The following is a 17,511-nucleotide window of genomic DNA, read 5'->3' on the forward strand; positions in this document are numbered from 1 at the left end:
AAATCTTTTTAGGAACAGAACAGACAGGGGGACGTTAAGAAGAGCATAGGAAAGGGAAAAGCTGAAGAACTTACATGTACAACCCATGGACGTAAACTGAGGGGGGATTGCTAGAGGGAAGGGGGGGTACCGGGTGCAGCGGGGGAAGGGGAAAAATTGGGACAACTATAACAGCATAATCAATAAAATATACTTAAAAATTGAATGCTTTTTAAAAGAAACCATTGTGGAGGTTCTGGGAGTTTGACCATTGTGTGTTTGGTTCCTCTGGGTTTACAGCATTGAAAAGCCGAAAGCTTTATCCCTGATGCTGCACACGGCAGACATCAGCCACCCAGCGAAAGCATGGGAGCTCCACCACCGCTGGACCATGCTGCTGCTGGAGGAGTTCTTCAGACAGGTACCTCGTCGCGCCGCTGCGCCCTGGGGCTTTCTCCACTGGCCAGTGTCTGAATTCTGTGTGGCAGCAATGCTGTGATAAGGGCTACTGAGATTGCAGTAATTTTCGTTGGCGAGGGAGGGCTTGCAGGTGTGTGTGTGTGTGTGTGTGTGTGTGTGTGTGTGTGTGAGAGAGAGAGAGAGAGAGAGATATGTTTGAATCTTACTTAAATTCTGATTCTCAGAACATCATGGTATCTCTATCCTATGCTTTCTGTTGGGGGAAAAATACCATTTCCTTGTGGCAGTATTTTGTCAAAATATCATCTGAAGAGCCCTTTTATTTCTTTATTTTTTCAATGGGTTGACCAAACGATCACCAGTTTGGCATTACCCTGTGGGATTCAGATGTTACTCTTTTAACGGTTAGAATTGGTTGGTGTGTTTCTTTCTCTTGAGCTGGCAAGCCATGGCGTCAAATCCCAAAGCCAGGTGTGGCAGTCTGGGGTCAGGACATCACCGCAAGCCACTGTTCTGATTATATTTGAATGTATTACACCCTGAGACACAGGGCTGTGTTTCCAGGGAGAATAGCCAGCATCTTTTATGGGTACGCATGGCCTTAAAACATTGTTTAACAGGCACAGGAAGTAGAGAAGTAGAAAGTAAAGTAAGTGTGTGGTGCAAAGACCAGTGTCTTCTCCAGAGCAGGTGCCATTCAAACTTCTGCTTTGAGATGTGAGGTCCTGAGCTGAAAGGTGTCAATGTATGTAAGACAGGTCCAGACCTGCAGACAATTGTTGTAAGAGTTTCTTTGAGCCAAGCTGGTAACAGTTGCCTGGAGGAGGATCTCAAAGGCTCCGGACAATGACAGTTTTGCAATTTCTTTTGTCCGTTTGGAATTCGGGAAGGCAGGTAAAGGAGATTACATGAAGGTGGGAGGAAGCAAGGAGGGGACTGGGTTCCAGGCTGGTGTACAAGATTATGTGCCCCCTTGAGGATGGTTATGCTTCTGGGGGGCCCCAGAAAGAGGCATCAAAGGCATGTTAACCTAGATGCTCAGAGACAGTGGGCAGGGTTTGCTGAGGGCAAAGATAAACCTTTTGCTAAAGAAGTTAGATGCCTGGGGCGTGACTACCACCAAGACCTGCCCAGTGAGGAATCCATGATCGGGTCACCCTGTGAGGTCACTTGCATTTAGATTTATTGTAGCACCTTTTTTTTTTTTGGTCCGCAAAGGCAATATATCATGTAGATTGTGGACCTAAATTACAGTTAATTCAAGTTAATACTGTTAGTTTGGGTAGTTCTTATTGATTTAAGAAGGGAGGCTCACATTATGGATTCGGAGACCTCTGAGATTCCACAGAACACCACGTACTAACAGCGGTCTCAACTTTGTCCCTGGAACGAACAAGAGATATGTTGGGTCACTGGCCACTCAGAGTTTTTGAAGGGAATCACTCTTAAGCTAAAGAGTGATTTGATGGAGAAACTGTAGAAGGCATCTGTGCTTTTTTTTTTCTTCTGAGGTTGTGCACGGGATCTGGTGATGAGGTGGGACTAGAGATAACACCATATTCATGTCCAGAAGTCCTTTTGTATTGGAGTTTTTATTTCACTTGGTTTGTAACCTGGGACTAACCAATTCATTCCTCTGGCTCCCAATGCTCTTATTTGTAATGTGTGTGTGTGTGTGTGTGTGTGTGTGTGTGTGGCGGGGGTATTTGAGGGGGAATGGGTTTGGTGGAACTTAAAGGCAGGTTGGACTAGATGTTTTTCTTCAGGTCCTCCCAGCATTAAATGTTCTACATTTTCTTCCTTTTCTCTGCGGTGCATGTGAACACACCCACACGCGCCCCTACAGCGGTACGTGGATACAGCAGCAGGCACCCTAGTCGGTGTGTGGCGGTCTCCCCTTGCCAGGTCAGCGCCTGGCCTCACAGAGCGGTCCCCCAGGGGAGCCCAGTGGGGTGCAGGCACTAGGAAAGTACAGGTGCAGCTGTGTCGTAGACACAAGAACGACACTGCAAACACGTCCTTAGTCAAGGGCTCATCTTGAGCCGTTTTTCCAGAAGCTTTTTTCCTGATATTACTGAGGGTGTTTTCCCCAAACATCCGCTCCCCTGGTCATGTGCTTTCTTTGGTGCTGCGTTTCCGACAGCTGCCCTGTAGCTAAGAGTATTTCCTCGGCAGCCAAGTTAGATCACTGCTCGCTCACGTAAGTTTGAGACATTGAAGCTATTTCTTTCTTTAATTGTGAGAGGGCAAATATGAGACATTTCTTCAATAGGTGACCATTTTTTTCCCATAGAGGAAACCTTGTTTGCATACACAAATGTTGGAATTGAATGAAAATGTGCTAGAGGCAACGTGTTGAGTTTCTAGCCTGCTGAGGATGGAATGTTAGCTCACTGGACTGGAACTATTTTTGAGTAATTATGAGTCAGTCAATTATTTTTATTGCCTTACTGTTTGAACCCAGATGTCAGAAGCCATTGTAAGTAACCCATGTAGGAGAAATGCTGCCTCGCTCTTAACAATAGATTTTGAATCGGACAGTGCAAATGGGAAATCTCAAAGGGACCTTAGAGTCTTTGAAAAAATTACATTTGGAAGTTGGGTTATATTTCAAAATAAGGGCCGATACCAGGCCTTCCAGGCTTTACTGAAAAAGTAAGTTACATCTTTAATTTTATAACCATATTTTATAAAATCTAAGCCACTGCCTCAGGGTGCTTTTCAATGACTTTGAAGAAGTGTAAGTTGGCCTTGTTGGTAAATACATGTTACAAGAGTTTTGAGGTTCATCTCCACTGTATTGCTGGGTATTCTTATATTTTGCAAACGTCTCCTGTAATTCTTTGAATTTCCTGTGTCTCTGTGGTTATTTTCCCGTTCTTATTTTACATTTTGTATAGTAGTATTTTTTCCTTTCTTCTCTGTGAAGTTAGCTCATTGCTTTATTGTTTTTTAAATTTTATAATGCCTCAATTCGTGTATTCATTTGTACTAATTCATTTCTTCTGCTTGAGTTTATTTTGTTCTTTTGCCAAGTCCCGGAGTTGAATGCTCAATTCATTTATATGTATTCTACCTGTTTAATATTAGAAAATATAAGGCTAGGAGTTTGTCTCTTTCTTATCATGAATCTCAGAGATTTTGATATGCAGAATGTTCACAATTATTCTTTTGTAAGTATTCTCTAATTTTGGCTTAGGTTTTTTTAACCCAGGAGTTGCTTCTGATAGAGGTGTTTGTTTATATAATTTTCTGGTGGTAAGTTCTTTTGTTTTCTAGTTTTATTGTTACTTTGCGGCTTATTGAAATTTGATTAAAGCATTTTTCAGTGTTTGGATTTTACCGTGAGATTGGTTTGTTGCTGACTGTGCAATCAATTTTTGTGAATGTTCATAGCTCTTGAGAAATAGATTTATTTCTTACTTGTGGAGTAGAGAATTCAAAGAACACCAGGAGCATTTACCTTATTAATTATGTCATTTAGATATTTCATGTATCATTTGAAAAGTTCATCTATCATGGGTCGAAAATATTGACCTCTTCAGTAAAGAGGGAAATGCATGAATAATTCCACAAGGGCTAGTAGTTACAGGGCCATAAAATATTGTATCAGTCAAGTTAGATTTACCTGTAGAAGTACATTTTTTCATATTATTTTCCACATTTTTCCTTAATTCATAGATGTATACGTCTTCCAAAGGGAATCCAGTAACCACTACTTAAAAATAGGCTTTTACCAGTCGAACGGACTCGGCTCAGTGAAACCCCAAGATGTATGTGTTAGGTAGATGCGGGTGTGGGCAAGTCTGTGGGATAAGCTGGTTAACATGCAGTTTTTCAGTAATAAAATCCCAGTGAATGCTAGAAGGAAAGCGGGGTGAAGGGAAAGTAGAAGAGGGTAAAGGGGGGGTGTAAATAGTGATGGAAGGAGACTTGACTTGGGGTGGTGATCACACACACAATCTACAGATGATATATTATAGAATTGTTTACTTGAAACCTATATAATTTTACTAACCAGTGTCACCCTGATACATTCAATACATTTTTCTAAAAAATGAACATAGCTTCTCATACTAAAAAAAAAATGCTTATATCTTAATAGTCAAGTGGCTAGTGTTCACCACCCCTTCTTCTAAACCAGTAAACCACGCCCATGAAAGTGCACCCAGGAAACAGCCTGTCCCCCTGCTCCGGGGGGAGAGAGCATGGGCTGAGCTATGCCTCTGTGCAACTGCAATGCACATTGTAAATATTCTTCTGCCTGTTCATACTGCTCCAGCCGAAATAGCTCGGGAGGAAATGATTTTTACCATGTCCCTGGGGAGAGCGAGCAGCTTTCTGCAAGGCGTGCTCGGAAACGGAGGAGCCGCTGTGTCCCGCGGGTGTCTGTATAGAGGAGGGCGCAGAAGGAACTGAGCCCCTTCAGGACCCTTGCTGACACCCTTGGGTGTCTCCAGCACCCACTGTGACCCCACCGCTCAGCTTCCTCGGACACCCATTTCTTTTCGTTCCTTTCAGTAGTTGTGGGTGAGAACCAGCATTCTTTCTCTTTGGTAACCTGCCTTAGGAAGGAGGAGCATTGTTTTTGAACTAGGCCTGGTTTTTGAACCAATTGTAAATAAATATACTCTTTATTTACTATCAATTTATTGGCATTATTTGTTATAATCAGAGTGTATTCGATGTGACAAATTCACTCAATGCTTCTCAGTCTCGACTTACACATGAGACATACTCATTGGGAGACAACCACAGTTCCTTTTTGTTTATTTGTGTACATTGTCTCATTTAATCCTCATTGTAACCCCATGAGCTGGGGATTATTCCCCCACATTTTACAGATCATAAAACCGAAATGGAGAGAGAGAAAGGCAACTTCCTTTGACCACACAGCTAGTGGGGGGACGGCCAGGTTCCAGCCCAAGTCAGCACCCGTTAACCTAAGCAGATTCTCCCATAACCAAATGAATCAGCACAGTGTCCCTGCTTTTAGAGGGTGACATAGGAGCCTTGCCTCACAGCGTGTGACCGAAGTGTTGAGCTTCTGGTTAAGATGTTTAAAAACCGTCTCCATCATTATGTAGACGTTCCATAGCTCTTGCTTGTTATAGCGATGCTTTCTGGTGAGACTGCAAATCACGTTTCATGGTCGTCTCATGGGGCAAACACAGGTGCTTATTTACTGCTCTGCTTTCTTGGCCCATGTTTCCCTGTGGTTTGAGCCCGGTGGGTAAGAGCCCGGGAGCACCGGCCCCGCCGTGTCTGGTTTTAGGAAGCACACGGAGAAGAAACTCAGTCAGGCCGTTTGAATCTGTGTCTTGAACACTGCCCGCAGCTGGGAGGGAGTCGCTGGCTCCAGAAAGGCCACGGGTGTCAGCACAAGACAACTGGGAAACACCCCGCGATTCTGACTGCCTGGCGGCTCTAGGCCACAGAACTCGTGGCTTTTGTTCCCTTCCTCAGGGGACCCGCCACTGCCTGGTGAGGCTTTCTGCCCCTCAGCACGTGCCTCTGCAGTTGGATGGAGCAACCACTCCCCGGAGGGCCTCGGCTTCTTGGTGCCTTTTGTGCAGAGAAGCAGGCCTCATAAGGACTGATCACATACTGTAATGGTACTAATTAAAGGCCACTGGCCTTCATGGCAGCGGAAGTTGCTATATAAAATCTGAGTGGCTCGGCCTACCATTCTTAATTGACTGTGGTCCCCTGTTTTTCTAGGGTGACAGAGAAGCAGAGTTGGGGCTGCCTTTTTCTCCTCTGTGTGACCGGAAGTCCACCATGGTTGCTCAGTCGCAAGTAGGTACGTGTTTGCCAGGTTTGGATAGAAGGAGAAAGCGGAGAGGGCGTCCAGATGCAAGGCCAGGGGCTCCCGGGAATCCTCTGGCCGGGAACCCAGCTCCGTCCTGCTGTGCTGTGCTCCCGGTTTGGCTTGGGGCAGGGGGTCGCCGGAGCTGCTCTCCCCATCCTCCCCCCTGAAGACTAGACAGGGACATGGCTCTCTCCATCACTTTCTGCCAAGATTGAAAGAGGCCTCAACTTGCCGAGGCGATGGTAAGAATCAGGGGCAGGAAGCCCGTTTCCCATGCAGCGTTGGGAGTCTCCACTGCTCTTCTCAGGGATGCTGCCTCCTGCCGTTTCCAGGGCAACCCCGTTTCCTGCAGGACCCTCCTTCCAAAAGTAGCTCTTTTTAAATGTCTCCTCCTTCCCTCCCTTCTTTCCTCCCTCCTTTCCTTCCTCCCTTGCTTCCTAAAAACTTTTCAGCACCCTTTCTTTTTTTGGTGAGGGTAACTTTTGCACTGTCAAGAACCATAATAGATGTGCATTACCAAAACCCTCCGATATGACGGAGCGTCCCAGTGCCACCTTAGAGGGGTCGATATTTTTTTCTACTCATGTTTTGGATACTTCTTCATTTTTGTTCCATCGTAATATATGGAGTCCCTGGTAGCTGCAGGGCACTGCCAGGCACTGCAACAGATGTTCTAAAAACAAAGACAAACTGTACGTGGTGCCTGCTCTCAGAGACGTGGAGCCCTTCTTGGGTGGCGGGTGGGTGTTAGGAAAGTAAGTCTGTTGGAGTGTTGTGGTGTTGGGGTAGAGTTTCGTACATCGTCCAGTTGGGCACAAGACAGAGTGTGCGGGTCGTGGGACCCAGAAAGACTTGTTGACGAGTGATGTTCGAGCCGAGTCCTGAGAGGGGAGCCGGCAGTGACTGGGCAGATGGAGACGCCCGTGAGAGGTGTGCTGGGCGGCTGCAAGGACACTGCAGACGGGGGCGTCTGCTGAGCAGGGAAATTTGAAACAGTCTCCTGTGGCCGGGGAATTACAAACAGTTCCCTGGCGTTGGAACAGTGGGTACAGTAGAATGAAGGGAGGGGCGTGTTTGGGGAAGAAAGTCAGGCCCAGATTACAGATCACGTAAAGAATAGCCTATGCTTTATCCTTCCCCACAGGAAGGGAGGGCGTCTCTAAAGCATTTTAAGTAAGGCTATAAATTGTAATAAATTGATGGGCTCAATCTGGCCCACTGCTTGGTCTTGTAAATAAAGTTTTATTATAACACAGCTAAGCTCTTTCCTTTGTATGTTGTCGATGGCTGCTTTTGTAGACAGTGGCAGAGAGAGGGAGTCATCAGAGAGATGGCCCTTAAAATCTAAAATATTTACTACCTAGCCCTTTAAAGGAAAAGTTTGCCTGTTTTTAGAAAGATCCATCTGTCAGTAGCATGGAGGGTTAGTTTGGAGGGTTTGTGTGAGACAAGGTCAGGGGACCCAGCGGGGTACCTCCTGCAGGGTGACCGAGAAGGGCAGGAGAGTCGGAGCTCAGGTGGTACAGGGACTCCCCAGGGGAGCGGTGGCACACACGATGTCAAGGGTTTGGCTGTATGCAGAGCTAGGGTGAAGGCGGCACATCAGATTAAGTGGATGGACTGTGGTACCATTTATAAGGGCTGGAGGGACAGCTGATGAGCTCTTTCTGGTTTGGACACGGTGAGGTTGACTAGTAAGAAAAAAACCGGTGAAATGGTGTCATCAAATACTCAGTTTCAGTTTCAAATTATACTGTAGTTAGCCCTGGCTGGTGTGGCTTGGTGGATTGAGTGCCAGCCTGTGAACCATAGGGTTGCCAGTTCAATTCCCAGCCAGGGCACGTGCCTGGGTTGTGGGCCAGGCCCTTAGTAGGGGGCACACAAGAGGCAACCACACATTGATGTTTCTCTCCCTCTCCTTCTCCCTCCCTTTCCCTTCTCTAAAAATAAATTTTAAAAATCTTTTAAAAAATTGTACTGCAATTAAGTACAATTCAAAATTGACTATCAGTGTTTCCTTATTAGGATACTATGGGTATTTGATCGAAACAATTCTTGTTTTGCCAGTTACATTGCAGGACTTCTAGCATTCTTCACTGCTGGGCATTCAAAGCCAGAATCACCTCCATCTCAGTCAGTGTGAAAACCAAATAAGCGGTTGTGTGTTTCCAAACACTGTATCCCTTGGATCGGCATTTCATTTCCTTCCACATTTCACGTGGCGGTGTTAGGAATTACCGCCAGGAGTGCCCGGAGGTATATTTTCTCCCGATGTGTCACAGGACCAGGGGTATCTTCGAGTTGTTAGACAGTCACGGTAGCCCAACCTCGACTACCTCCCCAGCATGGTCATCTCCCACAGGTGCGGTTCCAGATCTGACCGCTTGCCCAGTGTCCAGCTCCGTTTCTTCCCACTCTGTGTGCCCCTCCCATCCAGGTGTGTCCCCTGTACCTCAAAGTCCGCCGAGCTCACACTGAGCCCACCGCCCTTCTCCTCAGCCTCCCACTCCCCCCGATCCTCCATGTTCCCCCTGCTGTGCTGTGGGGGGTTTCTGACAGCCCCCACCCAGGAGCAGCGCCCACCCCTGTGTGTCTCTGTGTTTCGACTTCCCACTTCCAATTGGACTGGATCCCACCCCCCTTACCTTTCCTTTGAGCTATTGCAGCTTCGAAAATGATTTCCCAGCCTCAGACCCTCCTGCCCTTTTTCTTCCCATTCATCTTGTCAGATTAATTGTCCCAAAGAACATTTTAAAAATCTTATTATGCTGCTGCCCAAACATCTTGAGGGGCTTCTATTGCCCGTCGAAGTCCCAACCTTTTAGCCACACGCTGCTGAGTGGATGGCGACCTGCCTTCCCAGGCTCTCCCTGCCCGACTCCAAAAGGATCCTGAAGCCCCAGTCACTCCTCACACACATCCTGCAGTTTCTCCCATCCTTGTCACTTTGTTTATCTCACCCCCTTCCCTGAGCCTTAGGGCTCAGCTCAAATGTTACAACCTCCATAAAGCTGTTTGCAGCCCCCTCAGTAGGAGGGAAAATACCCTCCTCCCTTACCTTCCCAGGGACCTTTATTTGGGCTTCTCCTTTGTTTCTTTCCATATAGATGCTCGTGGCCACTTTTGCACCCATTTAATCTCCCCTATAAACTGAGGGCAGGCAGATAGTGCCTATCAGAACTCCGTGTAACTGTTATATACCTACAACTACACGTAACTGCGCATGCAACAATGTGTTGCATAGAGGATGTTGAGTCCATATTTTTCAGCCCTTTGTTGAGCTATCTACTAAAAAAAAAAGTCAGGAAAATTCTGTAGGAGAAACGGAGCTGAGTCACGATATTCAAATGAAGGAGTGCATATTAAGTGACTGCCACCAGCCTGCCCTCTCCCGCTCTGATCGGGAGCGCCTGTGCAGGGGAACTGTGAAAGCTAAGCCGCAGCAGCTTCCCTGGGGAAGAGCGGAGAGGCCCACGCTACTATGCCGTGTCTCTGGAGCAACGTCGTTTCTCCGCAGGCTTCATCGATTTCATCGTGGAGCCCACCTTCACCGTGCTCACGGACATGACCGAAAAGATCGTGAATCCGTTAATTGACGAAGCCCCCCCGGCTGGCGGGACAGGGCAGAGGCGTTCCAGGTCAGTGGGGAAGGCTGAGGGCTGAGGGCCAGCTTGGCTTGTCCATGAAGATAGAATTCTTCTTCTGGAGGGGGCGGGGGTGTATGTCATAGTGATGTTTGTCCTACCCCCTTCTTATGAGGGAGGTGTCTGCCTCCTCCTTTCCTCAGACGAGTTGAAATTATACCATCGCTGCTCTCTGGGCTGGTCCGTAAGGGGGCGACCATGGTCTAAATGATGATTGACGGGCACCTAGGATGGCATCTCTCCCCGCGCTCGTTCTGTCTCTGCTCTGGCAGGTTTAAACATCCCGATCCCGTTACTCGTTAGCTGTGCGATCTCAGGCATGTTGCCTCCAGTTCCTTCATCTGGGAAGATGTGGACCGGTCAGGACCCGGGAGTTTCAGGGTCATGACTCGACGAGTGTTAACCACGGGCACGCATTTTTCAAGCACTCACCCTCCCCTCCTGGCCCACCTCGCCAGACTGATTCCGTGTGTGTGGTATTCCTCTCGTCCCCCAGTTTGAACAGCCTCAGCTCGGCAGATGCGAAGCGGTCGGGTGTCAAGAGCGCTGGCTCGGAAGGAAGCGCCCCGGTCAACAATTCCGTCATCCCCGTTGACTGCAAGAACTTTAAAGTCACCTGGACTGAGGTGGTGCACGTCAACCGGGAGCGGTGGAGGGCCAAGGTGCCCAAAGGTAACCTGTCCGGGAGACCTGTCGGCACCGCTCCACACCCACTCACGTCACAGGCAGCGCCGTCCTGACCTACGGGCGCTGCAGGTGGAGCGGGAGCTCAGGGTAGAGATTCGGATTGCTCAACGTTAGCATCTGCCCTCTGTTTTTTAAATTTCACTTCGCGATGACATCTGACATTAAGTATCGTTTTATATTAGCTTCAGGTGTACAGCGTGGTAATTAGACAGTTGTGTAATTTACCAAGGGGTCCCCCTGGCACCACACACCGTTATTACAGTATTATTGACTGCATTCCCTGGGCTGAGCTTCACAGCCCTGTGACTATTCTGTACCTTCCAATTTGTGAAAAGGCCTCCCCCCTCTTTGAGCTTCATTGTGTCCAAAACTCCGTGCACGGGGGACCATGCAGACCTCCACGCACGACCTTCGTGCTCTGGGACTAAACTCCTCTTGGTCTGAAGGCTCTGCAGAGGACGGGCGATGCTCCCTCTCGGTTTCCGCTAGATCGCCCCGGGTTTCTCACTCCACCTCGTGCGGCACAGCTGTGGGGCCTCTATCCCCCTTTCATGTAAGCAAAGCCTGTCCAACAGCTGCCTCAGCCACCGTGTTGGGACAGCAGGAGCTGTAATTTCCTTACGTGCGTGTTGATCTTGCCTTCATGTTCACGATGTCCCTTCTCAGTACTCGGACTGATCTTCTGAGATGAGGGTAGCTTGCACGTGAACAGGAATTAGCTGGAGTAAACATCATCCAAATTCAGATCAGAAAAGCTGTGATTCTCAGTACAATACACAGAACGACGAGAGTGTATTGTGTACTGTCTTCTGTGTTTCTTGGAAGCTGAGGTGCATGTGTTCATATGTGCGTTTGTGTTTGGGGAGCATGTTCTACAGGATCAGCACACACTGCACACCCACGCCGTAGTCCAGGTAAGGACACATCCCCGAGATGAAGTGTTTGAAGCCAGGAGGCCCGATTCCGGGGGCACAGATGGCTCTTGGTGCTCAGTGAAGCGGCTGACCCCAGTGATTTCTGGGGCCTTGCCTCCCACGGCAGCCATCTTGTGCTAACACCTGTCGAGCACCCACTAGGTGCCAGGTTCTGTGCCAGGAGTGAAGGCGATGAGGAATAGACTCCCTTGCCATCAAAGCTCACAGTCTCCTGGGGGGAGGGGACATCACTACAGAGTCTCTTTCAGAGGAAGAATGGCAGTTCAGGCAGTTCAGTCAAGACCTTGAACTTGTCGCTGTACCCACGAGCCCCGAGAGACCCACTGCAGGCAGGGTGGGTTAGTCCCCAGATACGGTGTTCCGTACTCTCATCTCCCGGGGTCTGCGCAGCAGGCGGAAGGGAGGAGGGGCTGGCAGAGCGGTGCTGGCTGTCTCAGCCCCTCGGGTGTCGGACATCGGGGTCTGCTGCTGGTGTGGGAGAGAAGAGGCCTCCCCAGGAGTTGGAGTGATCCAAAGCCCAGTCACTGTGACTTGTCCACAAAGTCCTTTCCGAGCCGCTGCTCCTTTCAGGTGGGGCGATGGGTTTATGTTCACGGTGCCCTGAAGGCATCATGAGACCCTTATTTCAGGACAAATGTTGGAGGAGCAAACGCCTCTTCCGTATTTTGAAAGGAGCCTCCCGTAGCCCATTCTCACAGTCCAGGCTCTGCCAGCAGCAGTGGCAGCCGCTCCGAGGAGGCCCTCACTTGTCATCAGGTACACTCATCACACTGGAAACCTCAGTCCCTGACAACACACAGTGGAATGCGGTGCTTCAAAGCCATTTGTTTGCAATTATCTGGCTTATTAAAATTACCTCCTGCAACTAATCACCTGGGGGAGCAGTAGACAGTTTCTTTACCGGGGAGAACTGGCTGTTTAAAAAGGACAGGTACATAAACAGCTAGTAGTTTTTAAATCTACTAGGTATGCTGATAGAGATCACGCTTGGGCTATTTTGCCTTGTCCCTGATCCTGCTTGGGGTGTCCGGGAGGGCATCGTGTGGCCAGGGTTTGCAGCAGCCTGGAGGAAGGTGGTGCACAGTGTTTAGAAACGGGGAATGGGGAGAGAGCGGGTAGGCAGAGCTCAGGTTGTGTGTCTTTTGTGGGAGGATCCTTTGGTTGGCAAAGCGAACTCCAGTTAGTGGGGTGAGGGAGAATTGAATTTCCACTTGCCTACTGCTCTTTGGCAAATGCAGGTAGATTCTCCAAGAAAATTCCATCTGGGGGATGATAATACCCATCACAAAGCTGATGCAAAGAGCAGAAACTACATATGTGTATGTGAAGCATGGCTAGTGCCTGTGAGTGGCAACAAAGGCTGAGTGCAAAGTGAAGACGACGGTGGTAAAATACGAATGTGTAACTGATACTCTTGTAGAACATCTCGGCCTCCCAGCAACACTGGCGACTGGCAACGGGCGTTAAGAAACACCAGTTCGCGTCTGTGTTCCCCTTAGTCATCGGTTTGGCTTGCTGATCCCAGGCCACTTTGCTCGCTGTTCTGTTTGTAGAAAACCCTGACCTCACGAAAGCTTCCCTGTGGGGGGCACTCGAACATACGTGGTTATTAAACTGATCAGAAACGGGATTGGATCCAAAGTCTTGGTTTTATTAATCAAGGTGACTTACAAAGCTAGGCAGGCCAGAACGCATAGTTACTGGGAAAGATTACATCAGTATTTTTCATCGCTCCTACAGCTGAAAAGCCATTCTTCCCAAACATACATGTATGGGTGTAATACTTCGCAGGTCTGATCAGTGTTGCCAGTTTTCCATTTATTATTGAATACTTTTTAAACCTTTTTTTTTCTAGTGTAAGAATGATGTATGTTTAGGTTATAATGCTGATCTATAAATCAAAATACATAGAAGTAAATAGAAATCACAATCTCTCTAGCCAGAAATAACTCTTGTTGAAATGCTGATGCGATCCTTTTCTCATTTGGTTTGCCGTGCATTTATATGCCACAACTGAATCACTGCTCTACTGTGCATCCTGTTTTCAGCTCTTTAATATGGAGAAGATGCAGGTTCAGAGTCTCTGCGCCTGCCTCTGATTATTTGTCTAGGATAAATTTCTACACGTGGGATTATTTCGTCAAAGTAAATGAAAAACAATTTAAAGCTCGGTATCTTTTAGCAACTTTTTCTCAGAAAGTTTTTTTGAACCTATGTTTCCTCCCAGTAGTAGTATAGTGAGACTACCTATTTTCCTATATTTTCCCCTTTCCTATTTCCTATTAAGATGGCAATGTTTTTATTATTGATTCATAATAGCTCTTTACATATTAAGGACGATAATTCTTCAGGTGACAAAATATTTTGCAATTTCTGGCCTACCCATTTGCTATATGCTTTTTAACTTTGTTTCTGTTTTTTTTAAATACATCCTATTTCTATTTTACTAGACATTACCATTATATTTTCATTGAAATATGTTTCAATCAATGTAAATACTAAATAGTGTATAGTGACACTCCTTGCAAATGCTGAGTTTAGTGAATTTTTACTTATTTTCTTCATATCCACTAATTTTTATTGAAATAGTATGAAATTTTCAATCTAGATGACTATAAATAAACTGTTATCTTATAATTAACTTATGATTTGATATTGTTATTAATATTTGCATCGTTTTATTTCTAGCTTGGCAATAATTATTTTTAAACACTAAGGTTTACACTTAAATACACTTCAATAACTTTATTGAAGTGTATTTTCCTCATTCTTAAGTTTTTAATATTGAATTTTTCTGTCATCTGGAACACGTCTTTGGCTACTACTTTTAGAAGGGGGCTGGGGACACCTCCTGTGTCCTTACATGTCTGGAAGTGCCTTTCTGTTGTCATTGTACATAGCTGAGAGTTCAAAACTCATATAGTATTTTGGTTATTTTTTCAATTAGTAGTTTCTCTCTTTTTCTTTCTCTCTCTGTTTGTAAATAGTGTAAGTAGTCATTTCAGACAATGATACCAAGGGATAGGTAGCCCCATAGTGCTTTAACCAGGCACCTATAGCGTCATTATCCAGAAAGGCAAATTGAATGAAGAAATCAACGTATTTCTCCAAAACTGTGCAGACATTCAGTGAGGGATGGAAGCAGCTCTGGGAGGATTGTGATTTATGGATGCGGAGGGCTCTGCCCCACTTGAACTGTTTAGCTGGTTCCATCTGGCCATTTCAGAAGGAGTCACATCCCTGACAGTCTGAACTGGGATTGACCTACACGTTGGCTTTCTGCTAGCCGGGAGCCTGGGGGTGCCAAGGATGTCAAATCTAAGACCCCAAACTTTAATTCTCTGCGCCTGTGCCATTGCAGAAATCTGTTAGCACATAGAAATTAACTGTGCTATCGCCGACTCTTTCTCATTGGAGAAAAATTTCATGTATATTAATAATTTCACCCTGAAAATATAAGGGAATCTGATTACAGTGGAACACACCTGTCTCCTGTTGATTTAATTTCTTTTTTCTTACTGAGGTGTACGCTTGTTTCTGACTACTTCAGAGTGAGTGGCATCACTCTGAGTGCTGATGGTCGATCACACTCACGCCAGACATTGCAGAAATAAGCGGAAGAGGAGGAAGTGAGGGGTGAGGCAGAGCCACCCTCTTGGAACGAGCCTACTGCAGGGAAGGGAATCGTGGAGTCAATGATGATGTCATGAGGGCCACCACTCGTTAATTTAAATATTAATTGCCTCCTGTCAGCTGTCGTTAAGCAAAAAACAGATTTGTTTCTGAAATGTGCCCCCTGTCCAGTTTTCATATTTTTGCTAGATTTCCCGGAGAAAATTGGTCTGACTCAGTTGTCAAGTGAATTTCTCTTGCTCAGATAGTATCGGATGCTCTTTCGCAGCAAACCAGACTTGAACGTCTTCGGTTTTTAACCATCATTATGTTTGACTTGGGGGCGTTTTGAATGCCAACAGTGCGGCACAGTCTCAGTGGAGGCTCTGTGAGGGGGTTATGCATTATTTTATCTTGTGAGTGAGTTCTCCCCCCCCAGCCGCAGTTGCCCTCTCTGCACGGTAAGCTCAGACACGTGTTTCCCCGCCGTGTGAGTGGTTAAGGAAACCAGTGTACGTCCGGTGGCTAGCCCCGTCAGGACGAGGCTTGATGTGTGCACACTTTCTGTCCTTTACACCGGTCTGGATGGCTGGAGCTGGAATGCGTACAAGGCCGGCTCGTTGGCAGAGAGGATGAGTCACACCCACCGTGTACGTTCCATCTAGTCAGCACAGGCTCCGTGAGCATCTGCTGTGTGTCAGCTGCTGTACCACGCCCTGGGAATTTGGGGTGGAGGTGACATTTGACCTCTGTCCTTGGGGCACTACGGAAGGACAAGAGGAAGTCTGGATGAACATTCTAGCAGGTCTTCTGTGGCCTGCGGTCTGCAGAGCATGCCAGCTCACCATCTTCTCCCGCAAGTCCATTCTTCTACTCTCTAGCATCTGACTTCTACAGAGGGCACTATAGAAGTCAGGGGACATAGTGTACGATACATGCACATAATTACGTTATTTGGTGAAGACATCTTTCTTTACCTTTTCGTTGTAAATCAAAAATACATCCTGTTGGGAAAGTAGAATGTCACAGAATATCACATGGCAATCATTTAAACTTAAATCGCTGCTTGTTGACCCTAATTGTGTGTTAGAATCATCTGGAGAGCATTTACAATATCCTAGTTTTGCTCTTCTCCCTCCAGAATCTGGTTTGTTTTGTCTGGGGTGAGGCCAGGGCATTGGTTTGGGTGGGTGGATGGATGAGCCAAGGACAGGATGAATGAAAATCTCATACCACATTCAGGAGCACATGTGAGCCAGGCCCACGTAAGGGCAGGAGAGGTACAATATTGGCTTATTGCTTATTAGGATTATTACTTTCCCCCATCCCCTCTTCTAACCCATTTCTAGCAATAACGTAACTATGATCCAACTTTATTTATTTCTTGAATATAAATGCCATTGTGAAAAGTAAACCCAAAACACCCCAGTAGCAACTTAGGTCATATTAGTGTGTTATTGACAGTGCTAATAGTAGGTTTTGGGCAAAGATGTAATTCTCCTAATGGCATGACCTCTCTTTATCTTCTCCATGCCTCACCTGTCTTGCCTGGACACAGAGGAGAAGGCCAAGAAGGAAGCCGAGGAAAAGGCCCGCCTGGCGGCTGAGGAGAAGCAGAAGGAAACGGAAGCCAAGAACCAGGCGGAGGACGGTGCAGCTGGCGGGGCTGGGAAGGAGACGTCCGGGGCAGCTCAGGGTCAAGTCAATGGGAAAGGCCCCAACAAAGGCGGCAACTCTCATAGGAAAAACTCCAAAGCTGAGAAGTCGCCGGGAGAAAAGCAACAGAATGGTGAGTGGCACTGCCCCGGGGAAGGGCTCTCATCAGGGTGTTAATGACGCAGCGAATGGTGAGTGGAGGCTGGCGGACCGCTGTGCCTGCCTAGGTGGACAGCTCACAGGGCGGGGCTTCCCCCGTCTAACTGCTGCTGGCCCCGCCTCCCTGGGCTGTGGATCCATCATCATCACCCAGTCAGGAGCAGCCTGGGCCATTCTCGCTGGGGGAGATTTTTTTCCTTTGGGGCCCTTCCCTGTTGTTCTGGAGACTGACCAGGGCCTGTGTGCCCACTGGGGAAATGACCATGAATGATCCCAGGCCAAAGAGGGTGACTGGAAGTCAGTGTCCCATGTCCACTCTCCCCTAGCAGGGTGGGCCTCAGTCTGCCGATGGCTTGTTCCTATAGCGAACGTCCGTGTATCTGCAGCTGAATCAGGATACGCACTGGGGGAACTGGCCAGTCCACTTTTCCTGGGACTGAGGGGTTTCCTGGAGTGCAGGGCTTTCGGTTTTAAAACTGGAACAGTCTCGGGCAAACTGGGATGTGCAAACAGTTGCTGGTTTCTTTTATTTTTAATGCAATGAGTGTTTGTTGAGTAACAACTGTGCACCAGGCACTGTGCTGGGCACTGGGGATTTAGAAATGGA

General features: G+C 47.2%; 1 protein-coding gene across 6 annotated transcripts in view; it reads left to right on the top strand.

Moving 5' to 3' along the window:
* PDE1C (phosphodiesterase 1C) overlaps positions 1-17,511 on the top strand; it is a 411,283-nt gene that overhangs the window by 349,461 nt on the left and 44,311 nt on the right. For all 6 annotated transcript variants that reach the window (XM_036010434.1, XM_036010436.1, XM_036010435.1 and 3 more), the window contains 5 exons: positions 280-400; positions 6,121-6,202; positions 9,729-9,849; positions 10,352-10,527; positions 16,648-16,878. In XM_036010434.1, the coding sequence (XP_035866327.1) occupies positions 280-400; positions 6,121-6,202; positions 9,729-9,849; positions 10,352-10,527; positions 16,648-16,878 (731 nt within the window). The remainder of the gene's footprint in view (positions 1-279; positions 401-6,120; positions 6,203-9,728; positions 9,850-10,351; positions 10,528-16,647; positions 16,879-17,511) is intronic.

This window comes from Phyllostomus discolor, chromosome 10, assembly GCF_004126475.2.
Source record: "Phyllostomus discolor isolate MPI-MPIP mPhyDis1 chromosome 10, mPhyDis1.pri.v3, whole genome shotgun sequence".
Taxonomy (NCBI): domain Eukaryota; kingdom Metazoa; phylum Chordata; class Mammalia; order Chiroptera; family Phyllostomidae; genus Phyllostomus; species Phyllostomus discolor.